At 37.5% G+C, this 24,832-nt stretch overlaps 1 protein-coding gene across 1 annotated transcript; it reads left to right on the top strand.

Annotated features, from left to right (window-relative positions):
* The first annotated feature begins 1,696 nt into the window (after positions 1-1,696).
* tmem150aa (transmembrane protein 150Aa) lies at positions 1,697-20,698 on the top strand. Its single transcript, XM_056457819.1, has 8 exons — positions 1,697-1,783; positions 6,768-7,013; positions 9,055-9,102; positions 9,178-9,264; positions 9,359-9,426; positions 11,424-11,551; positions 15,442-15,619; positions 19,095-20,698. The coding sequence occupies exons 2-8, from the start codon at positions 6,949-6,951 to the stop codon at positions 19,400-19,402; spliced, it is 882 nt and encodes a 293-aa protein (XP_056313794.1). The 5' UTR covers positions 1,697-1,783; positions 6,768-6,948; the 3' UTR covers positions 19,403-20,698.
* Positions 20,699-24,832: the final 4,134 nt, after the last annotated feature.

The raw sequence follows: 24,832 nt of genomic DNA on the forward strand, positions 1-24,832 counted from the left end.
ATAAGAATAAATGACCTAAAATTTACCTTTAGACCTAATTTACCTAATTAAACTAGTTAAGCTGTGTTTGCCGTGGGTTTCCTCCAGTTTCCCCCACAGTCCAAAAACATGCAGTATAGGTGAATTGAATAAACTAAATTAGCTGTAGTGTATGTGTGTGAATGTGAGAGTGTAAGGCTGTTTCCCAGTACTGGGTTGCAGCTGGAAGGGCATCCGCTGTATAAAACATATGCTTTATAGGTTGGCGGTTCATTTTGCTGTGGTGACTCCTGATGAATAAAGGGACTAAGCCAAAGGAAAATTAATAAATAATCCATTAAATTGCACTTTAACGGAATACTATCTTGCTAAATAACTAGTAAAATATTACTACTGTCATCATTAACTTATTCAATGACAAAATAAGTTATCATAGTTATTAGAAATTCATTCATTCATATTTTTTCCTTCGGCTTAGTCCCTTTATTCATCAAAGGTCACCACAGCGGAATGAACTGCCAACTTATACAGCATGTTTTACTCAGCGGATGCCCTTCCAGCTACAACCAAAGTCCTTTTAAGGCATTGGTCTTTGCTACAACCCAGTACTGGGAAAGTTATTAGAAATGATTTATTAATATTGTGTCTAAAATGTGTTGACAAATCTGTCTCTTCCTTAAACAGCACTCATGGGAAATATCTGAATAACAATTGTTTTCAACTGTGTGTCTGTCTGTGTGTGCGCATATTATTTTTCTTCAGCCGCTGCCATTACATTTTCCAATCAACTCATTTATTTAATTGTCAGATAACAAGACTGTGATAATAATTAAGTGGATTAAATGTCAATCTTAAGGTCAATGTTACTGTCTATATCCAGTCTGCATTTCCAAACTGCAACTGAGGAAGAGTGTTTTACAGAAAATGTAAAGATGAAGCAACGAACAGGTGAATTTTCACAAAACTCAGTAAACACACAATTTAATTAGCAGTATTTAAATATGTCATATTACTATACAATGACCAAACTTTTGATATGACAATTAAAAAAATTTTGTCAAAATTTAAAGAGAATTGCTGTTATTAGCTCATATCTGCTGAATGTAATTAAAACATTCTCAACCCCACTGATTTTGAAAGCATTATAAAGAGTTCATTTAATGTGTTGTTTCATTCTTACAGCAAAATGAGAACAAAGTAAGGCCTGTTATTAATGTTAATATGCTTTTTACCATATAAGCAAAATGACCTGCCATTCGCATTAATATTATGATAGGTAATAAAGTACGTTACACAATGTAGCCGACTTCACGTTGAACAATCTGTGGACATAATATGATTAAAAATTTGTAATAATTGTACAAAATTAATAATACACTTCTTAGTATGCTACATTAAACCATAACCATTACACATAGGCCTATGTTAAATGCACTATGACTAAACAAATTCATAAAGTAATTGAGAATGTATTATAATTATTATCATTATCGTCGTCGTCGTTATACATTTTAAAATTAGTCATATTTTTCGCTTTTAATAACCTCTTGTAGTTACGCTGTTGTGCCTTCGAATGTCGCTGCAACACTATTCTTAACGGTTTCGAGCTCCACGGTCGCCGTACATGTGCATTGTGGGTAATGTAGTCATGATAAAAATAGAAAACACCAATTACATTCGTTTTCTTTAAACAAAGAACTACAATTACAGTGAGGCGCGAGGAGCAGGTTTGGCAACAGTGCCTTATCTTAAAGGAACAACCAAGGTTGTGTGAGGTTGGAAGCAGGGAGTAGCAGGACCTAAGGTATGTAAATATGACTGCCTCGTTTGTTTGTGAGATATGTAATTATCGCGATTTTTTCCCGGCAGAGCTCAATATGACCTCTTGATCTGTTAAACGTTAAGAACGTTAAGGAATTTGATTCTCCGACGGAACCAGTCGTTTCGAGATTTAACTGGACTCATATGTCTCTCTCTCTCAGAACCGAGCGAGCCGCCTATCTAGACAGCATATTGGGACATCACAGTCACGTTCGAATGGTTTCCAGAAAAGCTGCTAAGGAAGTCAACACACTAGGTTTAGAAAAACAACATCTGTTAGCTTCATTGCTAGTGAACTCATAATTGCTTCACGAGAATTGACAGTAAGCTAATGTTAGTAAATTTAGAAACGAACCCAAAGACATTTTAAACTCGATTTGTCTACGAAACATGCAGTAAAGTAAGAAATACGAATGACACCTGCATGACATTTTAGGTTCTGATGCAGGCGAGTGACCTAAAGTCAGCAGCACAGTTGTTGATAACAGTGACAGCCCTTCAAGTGCTTATTCTGGCTGTGTAGTTTATAAAGTTTGTGTTTTCTTATTACACACTGCATGTACCTGTCTAGACAGCATTGCAGGCATCATACCACAGCTTATTAGTGGTCTAACGTTACCACTTATTGGTATTGCTATCCAAGCATCCAGACAGCATCATGTGGCAGTCATGTGCAGAATTCCAGTAAAGCTTATGTTTTTACAACAAAATCACTGCAGCACACACACATACACACTCAAGACTGCAGGATGTGACTTTGAACAAGAAGTGCTCTTGGTTATTTAATCAATGGGTCAGAAGGGCAAAATGTGTGAGAGGAAGAAGCAACAAAAACAATGAGACAGCAAATATGTGTGTGAGAACTTACATTTGTTTTGTGGCTTTAAATAAGGTAAACTTGACATTAAATATTCGCTTTCTTGTGTGTGAAGTGAAAATATAGTATTTAAAATGTATGTTATTTTGAATGTTATTATTATTTTCATCCAAAAAAATATTATGATCTCTTAGTTTACTCACCCTCAAGCAAGCTTTCTTTTCCAAACCAATGCAGAGTTTTAAGTTTTATCCTAGCTCTTTCGTTTTCTATAATGGTGTTGGGTATTCCCAGCAAACACGTTGTCATAAGATGTTAATATAAGGTTAGACTTAGGTCACCAGCGTCTAAGGACAATGTTATTTTTATGTCCAATAATGACGTGAAATGACGTTAATATTTTGTTGATTTTATATTGTGTTGGAAAGTGACCGGAATCCAATGTCATATTGATGTAAAATACATTTATTCATCAGATATGGCAATCAAAATCGGATGTCTTTTATACGTCATATTTATGGGATGATAACCGTTTTCAAGGTATATTGTGGTTTGAAAAAGTCTAGGTTTTAAAAATCACCAAAATTTTCTGCTATAACGTTCCTAATGTATGTGTAAGTTCTTCTTTTTTTAATGTTTTGTTTTAAGTTTTTTTAAGACAACAGTATCTCCAGCAGAAAATATATCCAAGATGCCATTTTGAATTGTTAAGAAATCTATGTTTTTGAAGCTAATGAAGACAGCAGAAGTCAATGATTCAATTGAATTATTTAGCCTGACATGTTTACTGCTCCAAAATATCACGAAGTTTCTTAAAATAAAATATTTGTGTTCAAAGGGGAAAAAGTTTTAGTTTTTCTCCCAGATATTTCAAAAGAATATATTTTAAATGTGTAATCACAATACAGTAAAACCGTGATATTTTTATCCAAGGTTATCATACCATCAGAATCTTATATATATATATATATATATATATATATATATATATATATATATATATATATATATATATATATATATATATATATATATATATATATATATATATTGAAGTTAGAATTATTAACCCCCCTGTTTATTTTCCCCCCAATTTGTTTAACGGAGAGATTTTTTTCAACACATTTCTAAACATAATAGTTTTAAGAACTCATTTCTAATAACTGATTTATTTTATCTCTGCCATGATGACAGTACATAATATCTGACTAGATATTTTTCAAGGCACTTCTATACAGCTTTAAGTAACATTTAAAGGCTTAACTAGGTTAATTAGGCAGGTTAGGGTAATTAGGCAATTTATTGTAATGTAATGTAACGTGTATTTATATAGCGCATTTATTGTGTATGGTCATACACCCAAAGTGCTTCACAATCATGAGGGGGGATTCTCTCCATACCACCACCAGTGTGCAGCATCCACTTAAATAATGCGATGACAACCACAGGATAGCAGCACCAGTGCGCTCACCACACACTCTACACATATAGGTGGAGTGGAGAGACAGTGATAGAGCCAATTCAGTGGATGGGGATGATTGGGAGGCCATGATGGTTAAGATCCAAGAGGGAATTTGGTCAGGACGCCGGGGCTACACCCCTCTTCTTTACGAAAAGTGCCATGGGATTTTTAATGACCACAGAGAGTCAGGACCTCGATTTAATGTCTCATCCGAAAGACGGCGCCCACTGACAGTAAAGTGTCCCCTTCACTTTTACTGGGGCATTAGGACTCACACAGACTACAGGTTGAGTGCCCCCTGCTGGCTTAGTTCAACTGCAACCTAGTTTTCCCATGTGGTCTCACATCCAGGTACTGACAAGGCTCAGCCCTGCTTAGCTTCACTGAGTAACCGGTCTTGGGCTGCAGGGTGATATGGCTCACACATGGTATTGTATAAGGATGGTTTGTTCAGTAGACAATCAAAATAAAATAAAGCTTAAAGGGGCTAATAATTTTGACCTTAAAATATTTTTTGAAAAAATTTAAATTGCTTTTATTCTAGCTGAAATAAAACAAATAAGACTTTCTCCAGAAGAAAAAATATTATCAGATATACTGTGAACATTTTCCTTGAACATTACTGTGAACATCATTTTGCAAATATTTAAAAAGAAAGAGAAATTCAAAGGCGGGCAATATTTGTATGAACTGGAGTACATCATTATCATCATCATCATCTTCATAATACATCATACATGAAGTCAGAAGTCAGTAATTTGAGTTTATAATAAAAAAATAGAAATATCTTGTTACAAAAATACAGGGAACTGCTTCATAGGACACGTTGACACCTAAAGTTCATACACTGGATAAAACGTAAAATTACTCCGACTGTGTTCGTCTGAAAAAGTCATATACACCAAGGATGGTTAAGTGTGAGTAAATTATGGGGTAATTGACATTTTTGGATGAACTATTCCTTTAAACCTCCGCTCTCTCCATCAAATCAACAACTGGATAGACCCAAAACCCCACTCTCCATTTAGTCTTCATTTCAGTAAAGCTGTTGCCCAATGTGTGCACAATGAGGAAGGAAAGATTTTCTACTGCTTCCATTTCTTCCTCAAATTAATGCATGACACTTTTTTCCAAAGCAGCTTAAAACAGAAACAATGTAACAATAGTCCTGAAACATAACGTCACAACTTTAAATTTCATTTGGGCCACAACTGAGAGCCGGTGAAATGAGATCAGGAAGGGTGTGGTGTGGTTTCTATTTGGCTGATTAAAGGCTAGACTATCAAAATCTAGTAGGAATCTGTACTGGTAGGAAGGCCTGCCACAGTATTGGACTACATCAGACCACAACTGAAAGTAAACTATTGGAAAAGCAACTGTACAGCATATGTTGCACATTTTGTATTTCTATGGTAATTCAGTATGTTTAAGTGATTATGAAGTTGTAATAACCTTCTCCACTCTGAAAAGACTTTTTGTTATGGCTAGTAATATTAAACATTATCTTTAATTGTTGTCTTTAAATGTGAAATATTTTTAAAAAGAATCAAAGGGGGGCTAATAATTCTGACTTCAACTGTATATTCATGAGAGTACAGTTATGAAGTATGATTAAGAAAAATCCTGGATATACAAATGAATTCACTGTTTTAAGATGGATATTAATACAAATTTTAAAACTCTATGGTTTCTGAATCACATTAGTTCAAATTTAATCGTTTACAAAGTTTTAAATAAACAAAACGTTTTAAAGTCGCATTACTTTGAGAGGTTTTATCCACTACACAGTCATATATTTTGGTCTGCAAAATGTCATTTTGTAAAAGTAAAATGAATTAGGATCATGTTTAATTCCTTTAAAGTTTGTCTGCTGTGATGTTTATTTTCAACATAGGCTCATTCTGAAAATGTAGCCCTATATACATTTCTGGTGATCGTGAATTATGTAGCCAGACGTAAGTATGGCTGCATTTCATTTTTAAAATGAACGATACGGGGCAGTATGACGGCGTTCCTTTTCGCGCTTACCAGCTGAATGTTTACCTCTGTATGGACGGCTTTCCCGCTGTTACCAGTTTGTCCAGTTAGCTCGCCATGTACGTCAGCGGACATGAGACGCGAGAGGAGTTGACCTTGATGACGGGATTCAAGATAGGTGAAGAACGGTTCCAAAAAGCGGGTAAGACGAAAACAGAATCCAAAAAATAAAATAAACAAATAAATAACAGGGTAAGAACATGGTAAAATCTGAAAACATGGTAAAAATCAGGTGTGGGCTTTTGTTTTTCTGAATTGCTTTTTAAAACTGACGATTGGGTTTAGGAAAGTGGGTGGGCGCAAACTGTGCAAACACTATTGGTTGGGTTTAGGGAAGGAGGAGGGTGGGTCAGTCAATCGGTCAGTCAGTCGACAGCGGCCTCTGGTGAATTTACACCAGAACAGCAGACGCAAATGACACTCGCGAGAGAAATTTGAGAGCTCAAAAAGCGTACACAGCGGCCTCTGGTGGATTTGCGAAAACAAAACTGCAAAATAAACAGCTTCTGGCACTCTCCTAAAATGTGTACATTTTCAGAATGAGCCTGGGTTGTTTACTTTAATTAAATATGTCAATAACATGTTTTCAAATTTTCTTTTTATCCCCCCCCCCCCCCCCTCCTCCCACCACACACAAAAAACACTGATCAGGCCTGGATTTGGCGGCCGGAAGGAAGGAGCAAGCGTGGCATCCCTCTCCTCCTCTCATGTCCCCTCCCTGTGTGTCCTTGCATGTCAGTGCCCCCTCGTCATTCCCCCCGTGTCTCACCCTGCCAGCCCTCTGTGTTCCTCCCCCTCATGCTTGGGACAGACCGGCCCCACCGTCAGACCAATGACTGCCTGGATCATACTGCCTGTCAGCCTGGCTGCCTTCTCCATCACTGGCATATGGATAGTGTGAGTTTATTATGCTGTAACCTGTGACTATGCAACAGCTCAAACCCTAGTGAAGGGGCTATATGAAGAGTATTAATGTTTTAATCAACTTTTTTTATTGCCAAAGTGTGAAAAGCTTGTAATGAAGCAAGACCTAACCTGACTGTCTAGGCCTAGGGGTGCCCTGCATAGTTTAGCTCCAACTTCCTTCAACACACCTGCCTGGAAGTTTTTAGTATACCTAGAAATACCTCGAGTTCCAACCCTAATAACCTGTCTTATTGAGGTTGGAACTAAACCCTGTAGGACACCGGCCCTCCAGAACCCAGTTGTGATCCGGGTCTAGGTGTTCGTTACAACCCTGTTGACTGTTTAATAATCTGTCATGGGTGTAAGCGAAATAATCTTGTTTTTCTTTTTGACATAAGATTATTTTGCTTACCCCATTGGCAGATTATTTAGCTTGTTTTAAAGAAAAACTCACTTAATTTTGGCATATTATTTTTGAAAATAACACAATGAACTCTATTTTAACAATCTAGGTACAAAGTCTAAACTGCATGGTGCAAAGGCATGTCTGAACCCACTTTTGATATTTTAGGTACAGAAAAATAGGGTTTGCGCCCTGGCGCATGGTCTAACAGTGTTGTGCTTATTCTCTTAATGAGTTATGGGTATGTTTTGAGCATAACATCCATTAAACCAATCAGTGTCTCATCTCCCATTCCCTTTAAGAGTCAGTTGCATCGTGCCATGGCTTATTTGCTATTTACATGGCAGACTTTGTAAGTGAAAAAACTGAATGCTTCACTTGTGAGAAAACAGTTAAACAGACCACCTGTGTGAAGATAAAGAATGAGCGTCCTCCATTCAGCCTCTTTACTTTCTCTTTACTTTACTTTTAGTCTTTGATCCTTTACTTTTGTGGATAAGGAAATGGTGTTGTGCGCACTCCACTGAAGCCATCCAATAGCCTACATATTTAATTTCGTATTGTTAAGCGCAAAGATTTGTTTCAAAGCTGTTTCTAAATTCAGTTCTAATTTCCAGCAAACAAATAAATGAACAATAATAATGAAGTGTGATCAAAAAACTGAGTTATATCCAAACACGTCCTATTCTTATGCCCTAAATAGTGATGCATTCATCTGCAAAATCCAACAGATGGACAAATCTAAACTTTTGTTAAAACAAATATAAATATGCATATAATAAATAATACTACTACTACTAATAATAATAGCATTATACAAATGAAAATTTTCACGAATAAACTGAAAAAAAGGCATGGAGGCATGAAGAAGGTATGTAGGCAGTGGTTTTTATATTAATGTAGAAAATAATAATTTCTGTAACATTTTAATTACCAGACATCTTAAATTTTTTATATGTAAAGATATTCGTGTATTGCTGTACATCCTGTGTGTATTAAGCAATGTGTAAGCGTTTGGGCCCACACAAGCTCATAACTAGCGCGCTCTGTGCTAGAGTTTAGACCAGCTTTAGTTAGCGCTTTTTTGAGTTCCTCAAAATAGTAACGCGCCAACATTGCGCCTTAACACACCTCCTTTCTAGAATGGCACATTTACGAGTCTACAAAGTGGCGCATATGGATTTGCTATTTAAACAACGTGGCAAAAAAACTGAAAAATTAGGGTTGCACTGGTCTGAAAATGGCAACAAATTGCACCAAACACGCTTTGCACCGGGTGTATGATAGGGCCCAATATGTTTTGCTTGTCTATAAAATGCATCTTTAGATATTTGGACTTAAAACAAGACAAAAAAATCTAGGTAAGAAAACATTGTTGCAGTGTTTAACTTGAAAACATTTAGGGTAACACTTTAGTTTAGGTCGCAATTCTTGCTATGAACCTATTAGCTTATAATCTGCCTATTATTAAGATATTAACTGTTCATTAGCAGTTATAAAGTATTCTGCATTCCTAATCCTGCCCAAAACCTAAACCCAACTTCTACCTTATTAACTAAGTAGTAGTGGTCATTAATGGTTTGCTAGTGACCTAAATTAAAGTGTTACCACATTTTGCTTTCTCCTCAGATATGCTATGGCTGTAATGAACCACCATGTTTGTCCTGTCGAAAACTGGTAAGCTGCCCTGGTCTTGCTCCGTTCACAAAGAACACGTGGTGTTTATGTCATTTGACTGTCGCTCTTTTAAAGGTCATACAATGTGACGTGCACAGAAGAAACAGCCAAACCGGGCTTCCCAAAAACATGCTGCACCCTTCAAGACATCCCCCTCATCAGGTAGCACTTTATTTTAAGCCTCTTCCTCTCTCTTTCCAGTCTGGGTTTATTTCCAGCACGATCTAACAATGCCTTTGTCTTCACTTTGATGCAGTAAATGTGGATCCTACCCTCCCGAGAGCTGTCTGTTCAGTCTTATCGGTAATGTGGGAGCTTTCATGGGTAAGACCACACATTCTCATATTTCCACATATTCCACACCGGCAGTGACATATTAAATAACAGAGAACAAAAGCATGAATGGAAGCAGTGAGCAGGCTTGCGTTCAATGCTGATTGTCCTTTAATAGCAGAGATGCTGCAAAAATATGTACTTGTTTAAGCACACTTGCTCTTATTGTGTCATCATGTATTGGATGTTTTGACTGTGTTGCTTCATTAAGTGTTATGTAATGTTTGAGCTGATTTTTGTGTTTCTGGGATTAGTTGTAGGGCTGCACAATATTGGAAAAATCTGACATTGCTGCGATTTATATATTGCAATACAAGTACAATTTCACCAGATGATTTTATCTCGATTTGGAAAGAATTTCTGGTTCTGTAAGGGAGTGCATCTGCATAAAATATATAATAAACAATCTACAAGCATAGATTAGTGCAATAAAGAATAAAATGCTAATGAAATAAACAGTGTTTTGTTAAAGTTGTTAAAGTTACAGATGGTACAATTTCTTAAAATTGAATGCTTTTAAAATCCTCATACAGTCACAGGCCTCAAAAACCCATTCAAATGATAAATTATAACCCAGACTCAACATCGCAAATCCTGCAATGTGACTATTATGTATGATTACATTGCAATAACAATGCTGAAACCATATGTTTTGTGGTCCTAATTAGGAGTTTAATTGTCCTTGTCTTGTTGAAGGTTGGCTTTTATCTGCTTCTACTTGTGTTGTTGTGGATGTGAAATTGGTTGGTGCTTATTACACAGTTTTCACAGCACACCATAACACATAAGATATCCAGATCTAATTAATAGAACTTAAAAAGCATTCGAATTGTATTAGTTAGTACAGCTTAAAGAGTAATGTATAATGCTAATATTGTGGTTACAAAAGCCCCTGCTTTAAATGTATGGGCACTATTTTTGCATTATATAGCAAAATATCAACTCATTCATTTATTTATTTTCTTTTCGGCTTAGTCCCTTTATTAATCTGGGGTCGCCACAGCGGAATGAACCCCCAACTTATCCAGCACATGTTTTACGCAGTGGATGCCCTTCCACCTGCCACTCATCACTGGGAAACACCCATACACTGCGGACAATTAAGCCTACCCAATTCACCTATACCACATGTCTTTGGACTTGTGGGGGAAAACTGGAGCACCTGGAAGAAACCCACGCAAACACAGGGAGAACATGCAAACTCCACACAGAAATGCCAACTGACCCAGCTGAAGCAGAAACCAGTGACCTTCTTGCTGTGAGGCGATCGTGCTACCCACTGCGCCACCGATACGCCCATAATATCAAATCAAGTAACTTTAATTCAGTGTATTTATACAGAGCAGCAGTTCTTTGATTAAACAAAAAGTGAAAACAACTCAAAACATTTTTTTCTAGTAATGTTTGATTATTTTAATACAACCCCGCATTTAAACTTTATGTAAATCAAGGATTACAGATCCCATTTTTGGTGTCTGCATAAAATCAAATAGATGAAAGTGAATTTATGTACATGGTTATCATTAAATGCAGCTGAAATGTCTATTGGTTCAAATAATTTTTTGTGTAAACAATGTCAAAATTTGTATCAAATACTGTTTCATCGTCATTCAGAGTAACAGACATTCATTGAAGGATAGTAGCAAAGTATAAAGACTTTAATTAATTAATTAATTAGTACAAATAATTTGCATTTTGCAGCTGCAATGCCACCCTCAAAAAAAAAGTTCAAAAATTTGCCTGACAAACTTGTTGGTATATATTGGCAAAAATATATGATAGGCAGTGTTTTTTTTTTGCTCATGTGACAAAAACAATTAACCTGGACATTCTGGACTGGATATTGAATACAAATTATATTAATACTATATTTTAAAAACTATATTGCATATAGTCAATGCTCACATAAACATCTATGCTATATATAAAAAAACTGCGAGGGAAATTTGATTTAAATCTGATTTCTTTACTGTATTTTTTGTGTGTAGTGGTGATGGTGTGTTTACTACGGTATGCTCAGATCATCGAACACAGGAACCACTGCTGGCTCAACACCAGTGGACTTGTGTCCGGATGCACCAATGCTGTGGGACTCGTCATGGTGGGCAACTTCCAGGTAAGTCCCTCGGTTTTCCCTTGACTCTGTGTACAATGGTTTTTGTCAGTGAAGAGTACTCGAGTAATGAAATAGGTGCATATATAGGTGCCAATTTGTAAATATATAGTGTATAAGTAGTGCATTCAACACTGAAATATTCTTTTTATTCTCTTTTTAAATACCTGGATGATGCTTTTATTCAACTGTTGAAAAGTGTGGAATGTTGGACAACCCGCAATAAACAGTTGCAGCTTTGCTCATGTAGCCGTAGGGGTGGAGCTATGTGGTGCTGAGTTTACTTTATTTATTTTGGATTGTGTAAGCAAAATTCTCCTACATAATTGGTCATGCTGCCTCCTGATCATGATTGCGGTTATACTCATGACAGGTACTATTTGGAAGTTCGGTTCACTAATTTGGCAACCGTTAAATGTCGTGTGGGAAACAGCTAGAATTTCTGTTAAGTTACAAAACGTTAGCGTTCCAATTTGCATACTTATACTATGCCATAAAAGTATGTGAAGAAAAAGTACAGCTTTGTAAGCTTTGGGACATACTACTTCCTCATTAACGGACTCATTGTTGCTTAGTTACATACCATGTCAATTATGTCAACACATCATCATCCACATTTCTTTCATATTCAATTATCTACCTTATTGAAGAGGCAGCAGCAGGTTAATCTGGCATTTATGGGTCTTTCATGCAGAGAAATGTCTTCAGGTCTTTGGATAATTATGCATCCAGAAGTTAATTTCCAAACACATCCTGTTGTTGCAGATGAAATCTAACACAGAAAACCTGATTTAAATATTTTACAGTTGGCTAGATATTAATTAATAGTCATTCAAACAACTTTTCCAAAGCCTCGCTACTTGACGATTAATCTCGCACTTCCGCCATGTTTGTAGTTTGTTTACCCGAGTTTGTAGTTCTAATTAAACTAATTTAAACTAAATTATGTGCATTGTATTGTGGGCAATATTAGTGGTTACAGTATGGACTAGTAGTTCCACAAGAAATAGTAGACCATCCAGAAACCTTTGGCATACTCTTTTCAACTTACTATGGTTTGAGACAAACTTATTTCAGTGTTTCCTTTAGGATTTTTTCTAGCTGTGATGGCAGGCCTTTTTACACTGATCTTCCAACTACCTATGGCATTATTCAATGATAAATGGCAGTAAAAGTGCAGTATTACAAATCGAGATCGCATTCATGTAATATGAGCAGCAAATCTTTTTGCTTGTGCACAGATTTCGTCTAGTTCATGCACAAAACTTCTTGCACGCTGCTCAAGTGGAGATTTTCTTGTGCGCTCTCAAATAAACGCTGCTGAAGTGCGATTTAGTGCGTTTAGGTAACGAGTATGTCTCCCAACATTATTAGATTTGCTAGGAATATTTATGAATGTCTCCAATAGACCTAAAAACTGCATTAATGCGTCCTGAAGTCAAGTGAAACGGCTTTAAACTCCAGCAAGATGAAGTCATTGTATGCAAAAACATAAGCCTTTATCTATAAATAAAGTATAATTATGGAAACTGTGTTCATCATATCTTAAAGCTACGTCGTGTTTGACGGCCTCCCCCATCGCGCAGCCAGTCAGTCAGTCAGCATGTCAGCTTAAAGGGTTAAACAAATAACACACAGCACCACTACGATTACAGAAGAGTTCACTCTGTTATAATTCACTTACATTTGAATATGTTTTGGTGTGATTATAACCCTCTATAAAAAAAAATAAAACAGCAACAACTGACGATTTTGAACGAGAAGCTGTAATTTAGCCGTGGTGGGAATGAATTTTGGTGTGGCGCCCCGCCATGGAAGAATGAATATATAGGAAACCATGAATTCTATTTTTGAGTACTATTAAGGATGGATAGTATGCGAATTGGGATGCATCAATGCAGTACATGGTTGAATGTACAAGTACAAAAATCTATAATGTATAAGTGTAGTGTATAGTATGACATTTGGGACATGACTTGTATAAATAGTACTCATTTTCCAATTTACTAAGAAGTACAAACATAATAAGGGCCACTGCTGTAGAGGCCCATAGACATGAAGTTTCATTAGTTTAACCTTTATTTTAGTTAAAATAAACCATTTTCAATTCAGACAGTGATATACTAATATGGACATACATTGAGCTTAATGTAAGATAAGTAATAAGATGCACACTCTCATGCTTTGAGGATCTCCTTTGTCTTGGCTCATTCTGAAATACACCCGTTAACTGATCACACAGGATTTGTTGAGTTGTTGACTTGAGAAAAAATGCAATCGCTGCAGTCCAATTCACATATGACTCATCATTGGAATTTGCAATCTAGTTTATTCGGTTAGCTCAAAAGAATCATATTGTTTGTGAATCAGCTATCACGTCTCAGTGTATGTGTTTATTTCTTTAACTCAAGATAAGGAACAACTTGTATGCAACAACTAATATGTATATAACTACTATCAAAGAGCACAGAATCACCAAAAGGCGACACTCTTTTGCTATTTGGGAAACAGCAACTAGATGCCGCTAGTGTCACGCAGTGGCCATTTTGGAATGAAAACTCCAATAAGACAACAGAATGGATAACTTATAGAATAGAATAGAATAGAATAGAATAGAATAGAATAGAATAGAATAGAATAGAATAGAATGAATCAAAATGTTGAGTTAAATATGAATTAAAATATTATAAAGTCTGCGAAACAAACTATTTAAAGTGCTGATGATCGCCAGTCTTGTCATTGTAAGTATTGTATTGTCGTCTCTCAGGTTGTATTTCAGCTTTAATGTCGATCGTTTCACTCTAAAATGGCGGAATCTCATGGCTTTGCTACTATATACTTGACCTATTATTCCACTTCATTCCAAAGTACAGGAAGTTGGAAAATCCCCATAAAAAGATAGTTAACCCAAAACTGAAAATGTCCTCACCATTTACGCATACTCAAGTGGTTCTAAACCAGGGGTGTCCAAACTCGGTCCTGGAGGGCCGGTGTCCTGCAGATTTTAGCTCCAACTTGCCTCAACACACCTGCACGGATGTTTCTAGAAAGCCTAGTAAGTGCTTGATTAGCTAGCCCAGGTGTGTCTGATTGGGGTTGGAACTAAACTTTGCAGGACACCGGCCCTCCAGGACCGAGCTTGGACATGCCTGTTCTAAACTGTTGAACACAAAACAAGTTATTTTGATGAATGTTGGAAAAAGTAGTCATTGACATCCTTAGTAGGTACAAAAAATACTATGGAAGTAAATGGCAGGTTTTTTCCTAACATTCTTCAGTATATCTTCCTTTGAATTCAAAAAGACAAACTCAAACGGGTTTGAAACAAGTGAAGGATTAGTAAATACTGGTAAAGTTGTCATTTTTGGGTGAACTATCCCTTTAAGTACTGAAGTAATGACGTAATTATACTTTTCCACCAGTGGTTATTGTCTGATAACCATCATCTAACAATAATTCCCATACACATCACTGAAACCAAAAACGGCATCATACTTTTGGGCTTTTGGTAGTGCTGTGTGAGAAGACATTAGGGGCTGACTCTTCACTCTTTCATGGGCTGTAAATTCAGTGCATCAGTCTGATGCGCTGATCAGCACCAGAGTGTTTCAGAAAGGCTGATGTTCTCAAAGTGATTAGTATTGATCCATGCATGCAGCCGTCTCATTCTTCACAATGGATTTTAGAGGGCATTCCACTCCCTCATCCTTAATAGCACTTCCATCCGTGTGCTGAGTGTGCAGCAGGCAAGTTTCTCATTGCAGGAAGACAAATTTGAGTTTGTCTTTCAAGTTAGATGTTAGCTGTCACGTTTCAGTGTCTTGGTTTGTTATATTCAGTGCTTTGATTGTATTATTATAATTAGAATAATGATCCATTGTTTTTTTCACCAGGTGGACCACGCTAAAACACTTCACTATGTGGGTGCAGGCGCCGCCTTTCCTGCAGGAATTCTGTTCGTGTGTTTGCAGTGTTTGCTGACCTACAGGGTCGCTGTCACCGCTCTGGACTACTGGATGGCTCATGTGCGTGTGGCTCTGGCTACTGGAGCTCTCATCACACTGGTTCTCAGTATCCTTCCTTGTTGAGCGTGATGTAAAAAAAGTGACTATTTGACTATGTAGATCTGTGCTCACAACTGAACTGTTGCTATTTAAGACAGTGTTCATTCCAAAATGCAAATTCTTCATCCATTTTGTTAATCCTTTGATCGGAGGAATTTTGGACTGTAGACTGTACACTTACCGGCTAATTTAATAGGTACACCTGTCCAACTGCTCATTAACGCAAATTTCTAATCAGCCAATCACATGGCAGCAACTCAATGCATTTAGGCTTGTAGACAAGCTCAAGATGATCTGGTGCGGTTCAAACCGAGCATCACAATGGGGAAGAAAGGTGATTTAAGTGACTTTGAACATGGCATGGTTGTTGGTGCCAGATGGGCTGGTTTGAGTATTTCAGAAACTTTTTATCTACTGGGATTTTCACGCACAACCATCTCTAGGGTTTATAGAGAATGGTCCGAAGAAGAGAAATTATGAGCAGCAGTTCTGTGGACGCAAATGCCTTGTTGATGCCAGAGTTCAGAAGAGAATGGCCAGACTGGTTCGAGCTGATAGAAAGGCAACAGTTACTCAAATAACCACTCGTTATAACTGAGGCATGCAGAAGAGCATCTCTGAAAGCACAACACGTCCAACTTTGAGGCGGATGGGCTACAGCAGCAGAAGACCACACCGGGTACCACTTCTGTCAGCTAAGAACTGAGGCTACAATTTGCACAGGCTCCCCAAAATTGGACAATAGAAGATTGGGAAATCATTGCCTGGTCTGATGAGTCTCGATTTCTGCTGCAACATTTGGACGGTAGGGTCAGAATTTGAAGCATGAAACAGAATATGAAAGCATGGATCCTTTCTGCCTTGTATCAACGGTTCAGGCTGGTGGTTGTGTAATGGTGTGGGGGATATTTTCTTGGCATACTTTGTGCCCATTAGTACAAATTAAGCATCGTGTCAACACCACAGCCTACCTGAGTATTGTTGCTGACCATCTCCATTCCCTTATGACGGCCCATGTTCTGATGGCTACTTCAAACAGGATAACATGCCATGTCATGAAGTACGAATCATCTCAGACTGGTTTAATGAACATGACAGTGAGTTCACTACTCAAATAGCCTCCACAGTCACCAGATATCAATCCAATTGAGCACCTTTGGGATGTGGTGGAACAGGAGATTCGCATCATGGATGTGCAGCCGACAAATCTGCAGCAACTGAGTGATGCTATCATGTCAATATGGACCAAAATCTCTGAGGAAAATTTCCAGTACCTTGTTGAATCTATGCCATGATAGATAAAGGCAGTTCTGAACCAGCACCAACCATTACTAGTAAGGTGTACCTAATAAAGTGGCCGGTGAGTGTACAGTCTAGTCTATAAAGGCATTTGTTTACTTATTAAAAAAAGTTTTTTTTAACTCTCCTTTAAGTTCTAAATCTGTGACCTATATATCTGTGAACCATTTTTGCTGGACATCACAAGTATTTGGTCTGGATAAACTCGTCTTTTTTTAATTGACAACAAGCCCACTGCCTTTGACAGTACTTTCGTTTCCTCACACAAAGACAGTTCCTCACACAGACAAAACTTATTGCTCAAGAAAACTAGTTTCATGACAAGTTTATACTTTTGTAACTTCACTTTTTTTTAATGCATGGATAGCTTTTTTGTTTGTTACCCTAACTATTCTATTTGCATCTCACAGAACGGGTGCATCACATCTTTACATGGTTTTCTATTTGCAGCAGACAGACACCGAATTTAAGTTAGAATGTTAAAAAACGTAGCACCATGTGCTGGCTCTTCTCGTCCAGCGTGTGACCCTCCCTTTAAAACCTTTCCCCGAACGATCATACATCATACATCTGTACCAGTTCTGCTGCTCAACTCATGGCAGCTAACTTGGTGTTGTTGTTTCGGATGTTGTTTTCCGGTTTCAACTTGGTGGAAAGAAGATTCAAATCAATCACACATCAAAGAAAGTTGTTCTCAAACACACCCAGGCAATTGCATAATTGTCATGGACCAATGGTAGCTCAAAGAGGTTTAGGAGGCAAAATAAACTCCCCAAAAATTTCACTTTGGTGAGCTGTTTTCAACTCCCAAAATGAACTTTATTCGAAACTTTGAACAGATTTTGTTCGAAATTACGCCTTTTTAATTTGTTCTTTGATTTTGTTTGAAGTATACGAGAGGCTTTAAAATGTTTGAAAAGAAAATGTTCCTTGTCCAGGCTGATGTTTTACTGTGTTTCAGAAAAAAAGATCACTGTGTCTACACTACGCAGCCTAAAATGAACAATGCATGACCAATCACACTCAAGGCTGATTTATACTTCTGCGTTGAGTGATCGGCGTGACCCATGGTGCATGTCGTAGTCGTGCATTTATACTTCTGTGTGCTGTTTGTGTTGCTCTGCAATAACACTTAAGAACCTCTAGCTGGCAGTAAGTTTTTATGTTCCTCTGTGTCGAGTTTCTTCGTGGGTTAAACTCACTTATTCTGAGGCAGGAACCGGCAGTCGTCCAACAACTTTCATAATAAGGTAAACACAAAACAAACGTTTCTATCTGGAGCGCTTCCACAGGACACAACACTTGTAAACACTCGTTCCAACGGGCTTGCTGCTCTCGCTAAAGTCTAATTTAAGCGCACACATATGATCCAACGCAGCTTTCGTTTTTTTTCCAAACGATGCACCATACTATGATAATTATGTTATGTCGTTGTTTGGGAAACGCACCCCAAGCTGGCATTTTTCCTGTTTGAGAAAATCGATTGCTGTTTCAAACGTTTTGAGAATGCTCTGTTCTTGTAGGTCAAAGTTGCCGTAGTGTGGACACTAGCATAACCGTAACAAAACATATGCAGTAGTATAAAAGGCACCTTTAGTGTGCCTCTTGAGGCTCGGGGGGTGAGGTTCATTTGCACTCTTACTTGCTGACTACGAAAAATTTTCTTCAATTACGGTATACAGGTTTGTAACAACATCAGGATGAACCGATATCTCAATTGTCATTTTTTGGGGGATGAACTCTCCCATTTAGCTTGAGCTGTGAATAATTCACCACACAATCAGAGCAAGGAAAGCCCTAGTGCTGAGCTTTTATCTGTTTCTCTTCCTGCTGAGGTTCTAGTCACGATCACCAAGCCCCTGACTCATGTTGTAGTAGAGGTATAATCTAATTGCTTTGGTGTAAATGTCGGCATGGAGACGGGTGAGTCCAGCTGGAGTCTCCCGGCCTTCCTGCTTTATAACTGCTGTGTTTGTCAATGATTTATGAATTGTTTTTTTCTCCACTCTGAGCGAAAGGAGGCGGCTAAAGGGTTGCCAGGTGATGTAACTACGAGAGCAGCTAATTAACCAGTCGTTCCATAAATAATCCACGACTTTCCTCGCTAAATCTAATTCCGTCAGGACCAGCTGTGCCTTGCATGAATTTTGAAAAGGTTTTTAGTCCTTGACGGTTTCTCTCAGGTGGGATATTCTTCATCCACGAGAGCTTCGTCTTACAGCATGCAGCAGCCATCTGCGAATGGGTCTTCACAGTGGTCATCCTCATCTTTTACGGGACTTTTACCTACGAGTTCGGAACTGTAACAACAGAGACCATGTTGGCCGGCCTCCAGCGGAACCTCTCGCATGGGCCCGGCGTCATGATCGGAGACGATGTCCAAGCTGGCACCCTGGGAAGCAGCACCACAACAAAGAGTTTGAAATCTCCAGGAGGAAGCAGCACCTCCACCCATCTGAACTGCACTCCTGAGAACATCGCAATGCTTTAAACACAGAAGTACAAACACACACACAGTCACATACTGCCACGTGAGATGCCGCCTCACGATGGTGCTCCCACACAGAAATCAAACTGATTTAGAGGACGTTTACATGACACATTTTTCTAAAACTGGGAAATGTCGTTTGCGCTTTGGCTGTTTGTTTACATGACAACAGCATTTTGAAAAAACATTTAAAGTGCAATTTTTGGAAAATGATGGCACCATCTTTTTGTAAACTTTCAAAAACATGAATTTGTTAAAAATGGGGACATCATGTAAATGCATATTGATAAGGATATATATGGGATACCCATTGCCTTCAAATTACTAATTAAATGAGCTACACTACCTGACAAAAGTCTTGTCATCGATCCAAGTTTTAAGAGTAACAAATAATAACTTGACTTCTACTTGATCATTTGGAAAAGTGTCAGAAGGTAGATTTTCTCAGATGAATCGTGTTGAGCTGCATCCCAATCATCACAAATACTACAGAAGACCAATAGGAACCCACATGGACCCAAGATTCTCATAAATACAATCAAGCTTGGTGAAGGAAAAATCGTGGTTTGGGGTTACATTCAGTATGGGGACGTGCGAGAGATCTGCATTGTGAATAGCAACATCAACAGCCTGAGGTATCAAGACATGTGTTGCCCATTACATTACAAACCACAGAAGAGGGCAAATTCTTCAGCAGGATAGTGCTCCTTGTCATACGTCAGCCTCCACATCAAAGTTCCTGAAAGCAAATAAGGTCAAGGTCCTGCAGGATTGGCCAGCCCAGTCACCAGACATGAACATTATTGAGCATGTCTGGGGTAATATGGAGGAGGAGGCATTGAAGATGAATCCAATGAATCTTGATGAACCCTGGGAGTCCTGCAAGAACTTTTCTTTGCCATTCCAGATGACTTTATTAATAAGTGATTTGAGTCATTGCAGAGAGATATGGATGCAGTCCTCCAAGCTCATGGGAGTCATTAATTCATATTAATTCTTTTTCCACTGCACCATGAATTTATATTCTATACTGTACATTATTTCTGTTAAGTTACAAGACTTTTGTCTAAGTAAAGTCAGACCTTACTGTCCTAATTAAAAATCAAGACATGATGGTAAAATAAGCGTAATCTAGAGGCCTTTGCCTTTCATATAAGCCAATTTTGATCAACTAGAAGTCAAGTTATTATTTGTTGTTCCTAAAACTTGGATAGACGCAAGACTTTTGTCAGTTAGTGCATGTGCATAATTATAAAAAATGAAGTTAAGTGAATGTAACACTTCTAAGTTACAACAGAAATACTTTTAGGTAAACCAACTTGTCATTTTTAAGTGAATGGTTTTACTCACTTTATTAAGTGATTGCTTTTTACAGTGCAGGCTCATATTGTTTCTTTACGGTGACAGCCATACATAATACCTCTTTTTTGGTAATTTACACTTATCCATGGGAACGGGAATCATGTTGACAATGGTATAATCTACTACAGCTATGGAAAAATGAATGGTCTCAGTTTGTCTGGGTTTAAATTTTATAGTCGTTTGAGTCGTTGACAATTTTGAACATTTTTCGGATCAATTAACAATTTGTTTATATACATTTTTAGACAACACAGTAACAATGTTTTAACTTCAGAAATTAGTATTTATAGATATGAATCAATATAAACTCACCGGCCACTTTATTAGGTACACCTTTCTAATAAGCCAATCATATGGCAGCAACTCAATGCATTTAGGCATGTAGACATGGTCAAGACGATCTGCTGCAGTTTAAACTGAGCATCAGAATGAGGAAGAAAGGTGATTTAAGTGATTTTAAACATGGCATATTTGTTGGTTCCAGACGGGTCTGGTATTTCAGAAACTGCTGATCTACTGGAATTTTCACCCACAACCATCTCTAGGGTTTACAGAGAATGGTGATAAAGAGAAAATATCCAGCGAGCAGCAGTTCTATGGGCGCAAATGCCTTGTTGATGCCAGAGGTCAGAGGAGAATGGCCAGACTGGTTCGAGCTGGTCCAAAAGCTCTGAGGAATATTTCCAGTACCTTGTTGAATCTATGCCACGAGGATTAAGGCAGTTCTGAAGGCAAAAGAGAGTCCAACCCGGTTCTTGTAAGATGTCCTAATAAAGTGGCTGGTGAGTGTAAGGAATAACCCTGATTTTCAAACACAACAAATGAAATCATTAGTTAATATGATCAATTGTCCTTTTCTGGAAAACTTTTGCTCTAAATGACAGTTTTATATCTGAAATTTGGAAGACAAGAAAGCTCAAACTCATTTGTAATAAGTCCAGAGAAACTGAAATTTCAAATAATTTTTCCATTACTCTATAAATCAACCCTTTTTTTTTTAAAGCGCAGAGCTTTTCCATTTTTAGTGCATTGTTGTCATGTAATCGTACCCTTAAAGCAGTGTTTCTCAACCATGTTCCTAGAGGACCACCAGCTCTGCACATTTTTCTGGTCTCCTTAACCAAACCAAACTTGATTCAGATCATCACATCATTAGCAGAGACTGAAAGGCCTGTAATGAGTGTAACAAAACAAAGGAGACATCCAAAACATGCAGTGTTGATGCTCCTCCAGGAATATGGTTGAGTAACACTGCCTTGAGGACCCGTCCAGTCTGTGTTGTCGTTAAGAGTTGTTAGGGTTTACAGGTGTGACTGTTGTTGTATATTACCGTTTGAGTTTCATCTCACAAATTTTTTTTTTTTTCTTCCTCTTTTGCCTTACAAGAAGCTTCTGTTGGGTTGTTTGGTTATGATAAGGATAGAATTACTTGTTTTTTTAACGTTTTGAACGGGGATTTCCAGTGTTTTTGGCACAGATCCAATGGTTTGTGAGGTTACTTTCCTGTTGCGTGAACTGTTGCACTGGGCGGTTAGGGGAAAAATGTCTATGGTCACGTTTGCACAAAATGTTTCAGGGGTATCTCTCTTCGAGTTTGCTACTGTTTGCCCACCCTTACTTTTGCAAATGAATGATTTGCACGTAACACAATGAATGAACTCGTAATTTTAAGTTCAAATCACTTTTATTTCAAATTGCAGACTATCAGGATTCGAGTATTATATCTTTTTGTTTGGAAAATCGTGAATGTTTAAGATATAGAATCGAACTATAGCCTTCGAGCACATTTTTTTAAATTCAAATATTTAAAATTTTAATTTAAATTGTTAAATTAAGTCATATCACCCTTTTTTTGTAATAGTGGCCTTTTTTAAAATGATGCAGTGGGGTTTTTGTCACGCTGGCTTGCTTCTGTCCTGTTTCATTCTTGTTTTTTATTCGGCGAGGTGGGTTTTTGCTCTTCATTTCGAGCAGGAGGAAGTTATGTAAGGTGACACCAGCTCTTACCTTGCCTTCCTGGTCAGTGAAATAGTTGTAGAACAAGTATATTTGCATTTATGTACCTGTATCTTTTATATATCTATTTTTGAATCAAATTCCTTTATATTTCTTTCTCCGAAAATCCTCACCAGTTCAGCGTTTTACACCGTGATTTTGCTTACATATCTTTTTTGGATTGTTTAGTGTAGGTTTGTTATCAAACTGTAATCATATCGTTTTGTTTTGATTTCCTCCATTGCCAAAGGATTCATTTCGCTAAATATGTACTGTATGCCTTTGATTCATTAACTCTCGTTGTTTTTGGACACATAGCCACATAGAAAATGACTGCAATATTATCAAGATTTGGAATGATTATATGATTGAAACTGTCTGGTCTCCAGGCTGGAACCTAGGAAACCGCATGTGAAGGTTGAGTGGTTATGGTGGCCTTAATGTTACTGTATTTTGAGTGATGTTTCCAATTCAAAACCGTCAATCAAATGGGTCTGCTTTTGACAGATGTATCGCGCTTTAACATTTCAATTTCACACAAAGATGTGCCAGTTACGTCTGTTTTGTTTGCTGCCCTTCAAACGGTCAAATGCTTTTCATGCCAATGATTAGGCTGTAAATTTAGATGTGGTCTCCTGGCATCATTACACGTTTATCTCTGTTGACTTCTCTATTATTGGAGAGCTATTTGAAATATTGTTTCTAGCTCTTCTCGTGCGAGGGAAGTTTCACAGGGCTGCACTTGTACAGCTGAAACGCCATCCATTATTATATATGATTTTGAAAGTTTTGTTTTTCTTTATTGCTACCTATAGAATACACCAAACTGCATACGACGGGTCAAACTAATGTAAGGCATGTCCATGATTTTTTCGTCATATCCCAGCAACATTTGATTAGAAATTGACATGCAATACTTGGCAGTTCATATAGGTCAGTCATTGATAGGTCACCCATGGTTGTGCGAGCACTACTTATTTCATGTCAGATATTATCAGGCCTGTAGCAAGGAGGGCTTCGGGTGGTTCGAAAGACCCAGAAGGGGTCTAGAATTTGTCTCTTACATGAGCTCATTTGGGCTATGTTGACTGCTATCATGCCATAATAAATTGTGAAGATAACTCATCCAAAAAGGCTTTAAGATCAAGCGAAACCCTGTGTTGGCTGTCGATAAAGAATTTGCAACACCAAATTTGGCACGGTGTGACTTCAGAACAAGTCACGCTGTGACAAATTCGGCGTCCCAAATTGTGACTGAGGAAGGTTGAATGTGCTGGTCAGTTTGTCATTTGCCTAATAAATGTAAAACTTTAACAGATTCTTATTTTTGTATTTTAAAAATAAGTATTGTTTTCATATTTCTTTATTCTAAATCTTTAGGAAATGCATCAAAAAGTATGGTTACGATGACAATGCGACAAGCTAATCCAGCAAAAAATAGTGCTCAAAATGTGATTAAAATACAGTATTTAAACCTCATAATTAAATAGAAAATGGGGCGAAGGACTGAAAAATGCCCACATTTTGAGAAAAAAGAACCACCCTATTCACCAGGCTGGCTACAGGCTTGGATATTTTGATTTTGTTGCCAACTTTTGCGATGTATCTGTTATCGTGAGACAATGTTGACACGTCGTATCCTAATATACAGGATTGAAGATCCCCACACCTTGCAAAAACAAGGAATATCGGAGTCATTGTTATGTTTTTTTGGTTTCCTTAATGTTTCATGATGTTCTGCTGTTCTCTGGATAGAAGTTATTTTTCTGATGCCTTTAAATGATGTAATCAAAGTGTTTTTTATCGACACACGTTGCGTCTTTCGAGAACAGAACGATGTTCACACTCCAAAAATCGAAATAAAAACACTGCAGAGGATATTTTTATTTTATAAATTACTTATGTAAATGAGTAAGACGTATGTATCATTTCGATGACGTTTCTTTGACAAGAGATTTATATTGAATAATTACCAAAACATCCGATGGAGAATAAAACAAGTGTATCTGTACGTCTGACTGTGGTGATTGGACGAGACATTCTTCCGCACACATAAAACTAATCACACGTACAATG

This window comes from Danio aesculapii, chromosome 5 (assembly GCF_903798145.1).
Source record: "Danio aesculapii chromosome 5, fDanAes4.1, whole genome shotgun sequence".
In the NCBI taxonomy this organism is placed as follows: Eukaryota; Metazoa; Chordata; class Actinopteri; order Cypriniformes; family Danionidae; genus Danio; species Danio aesculapii.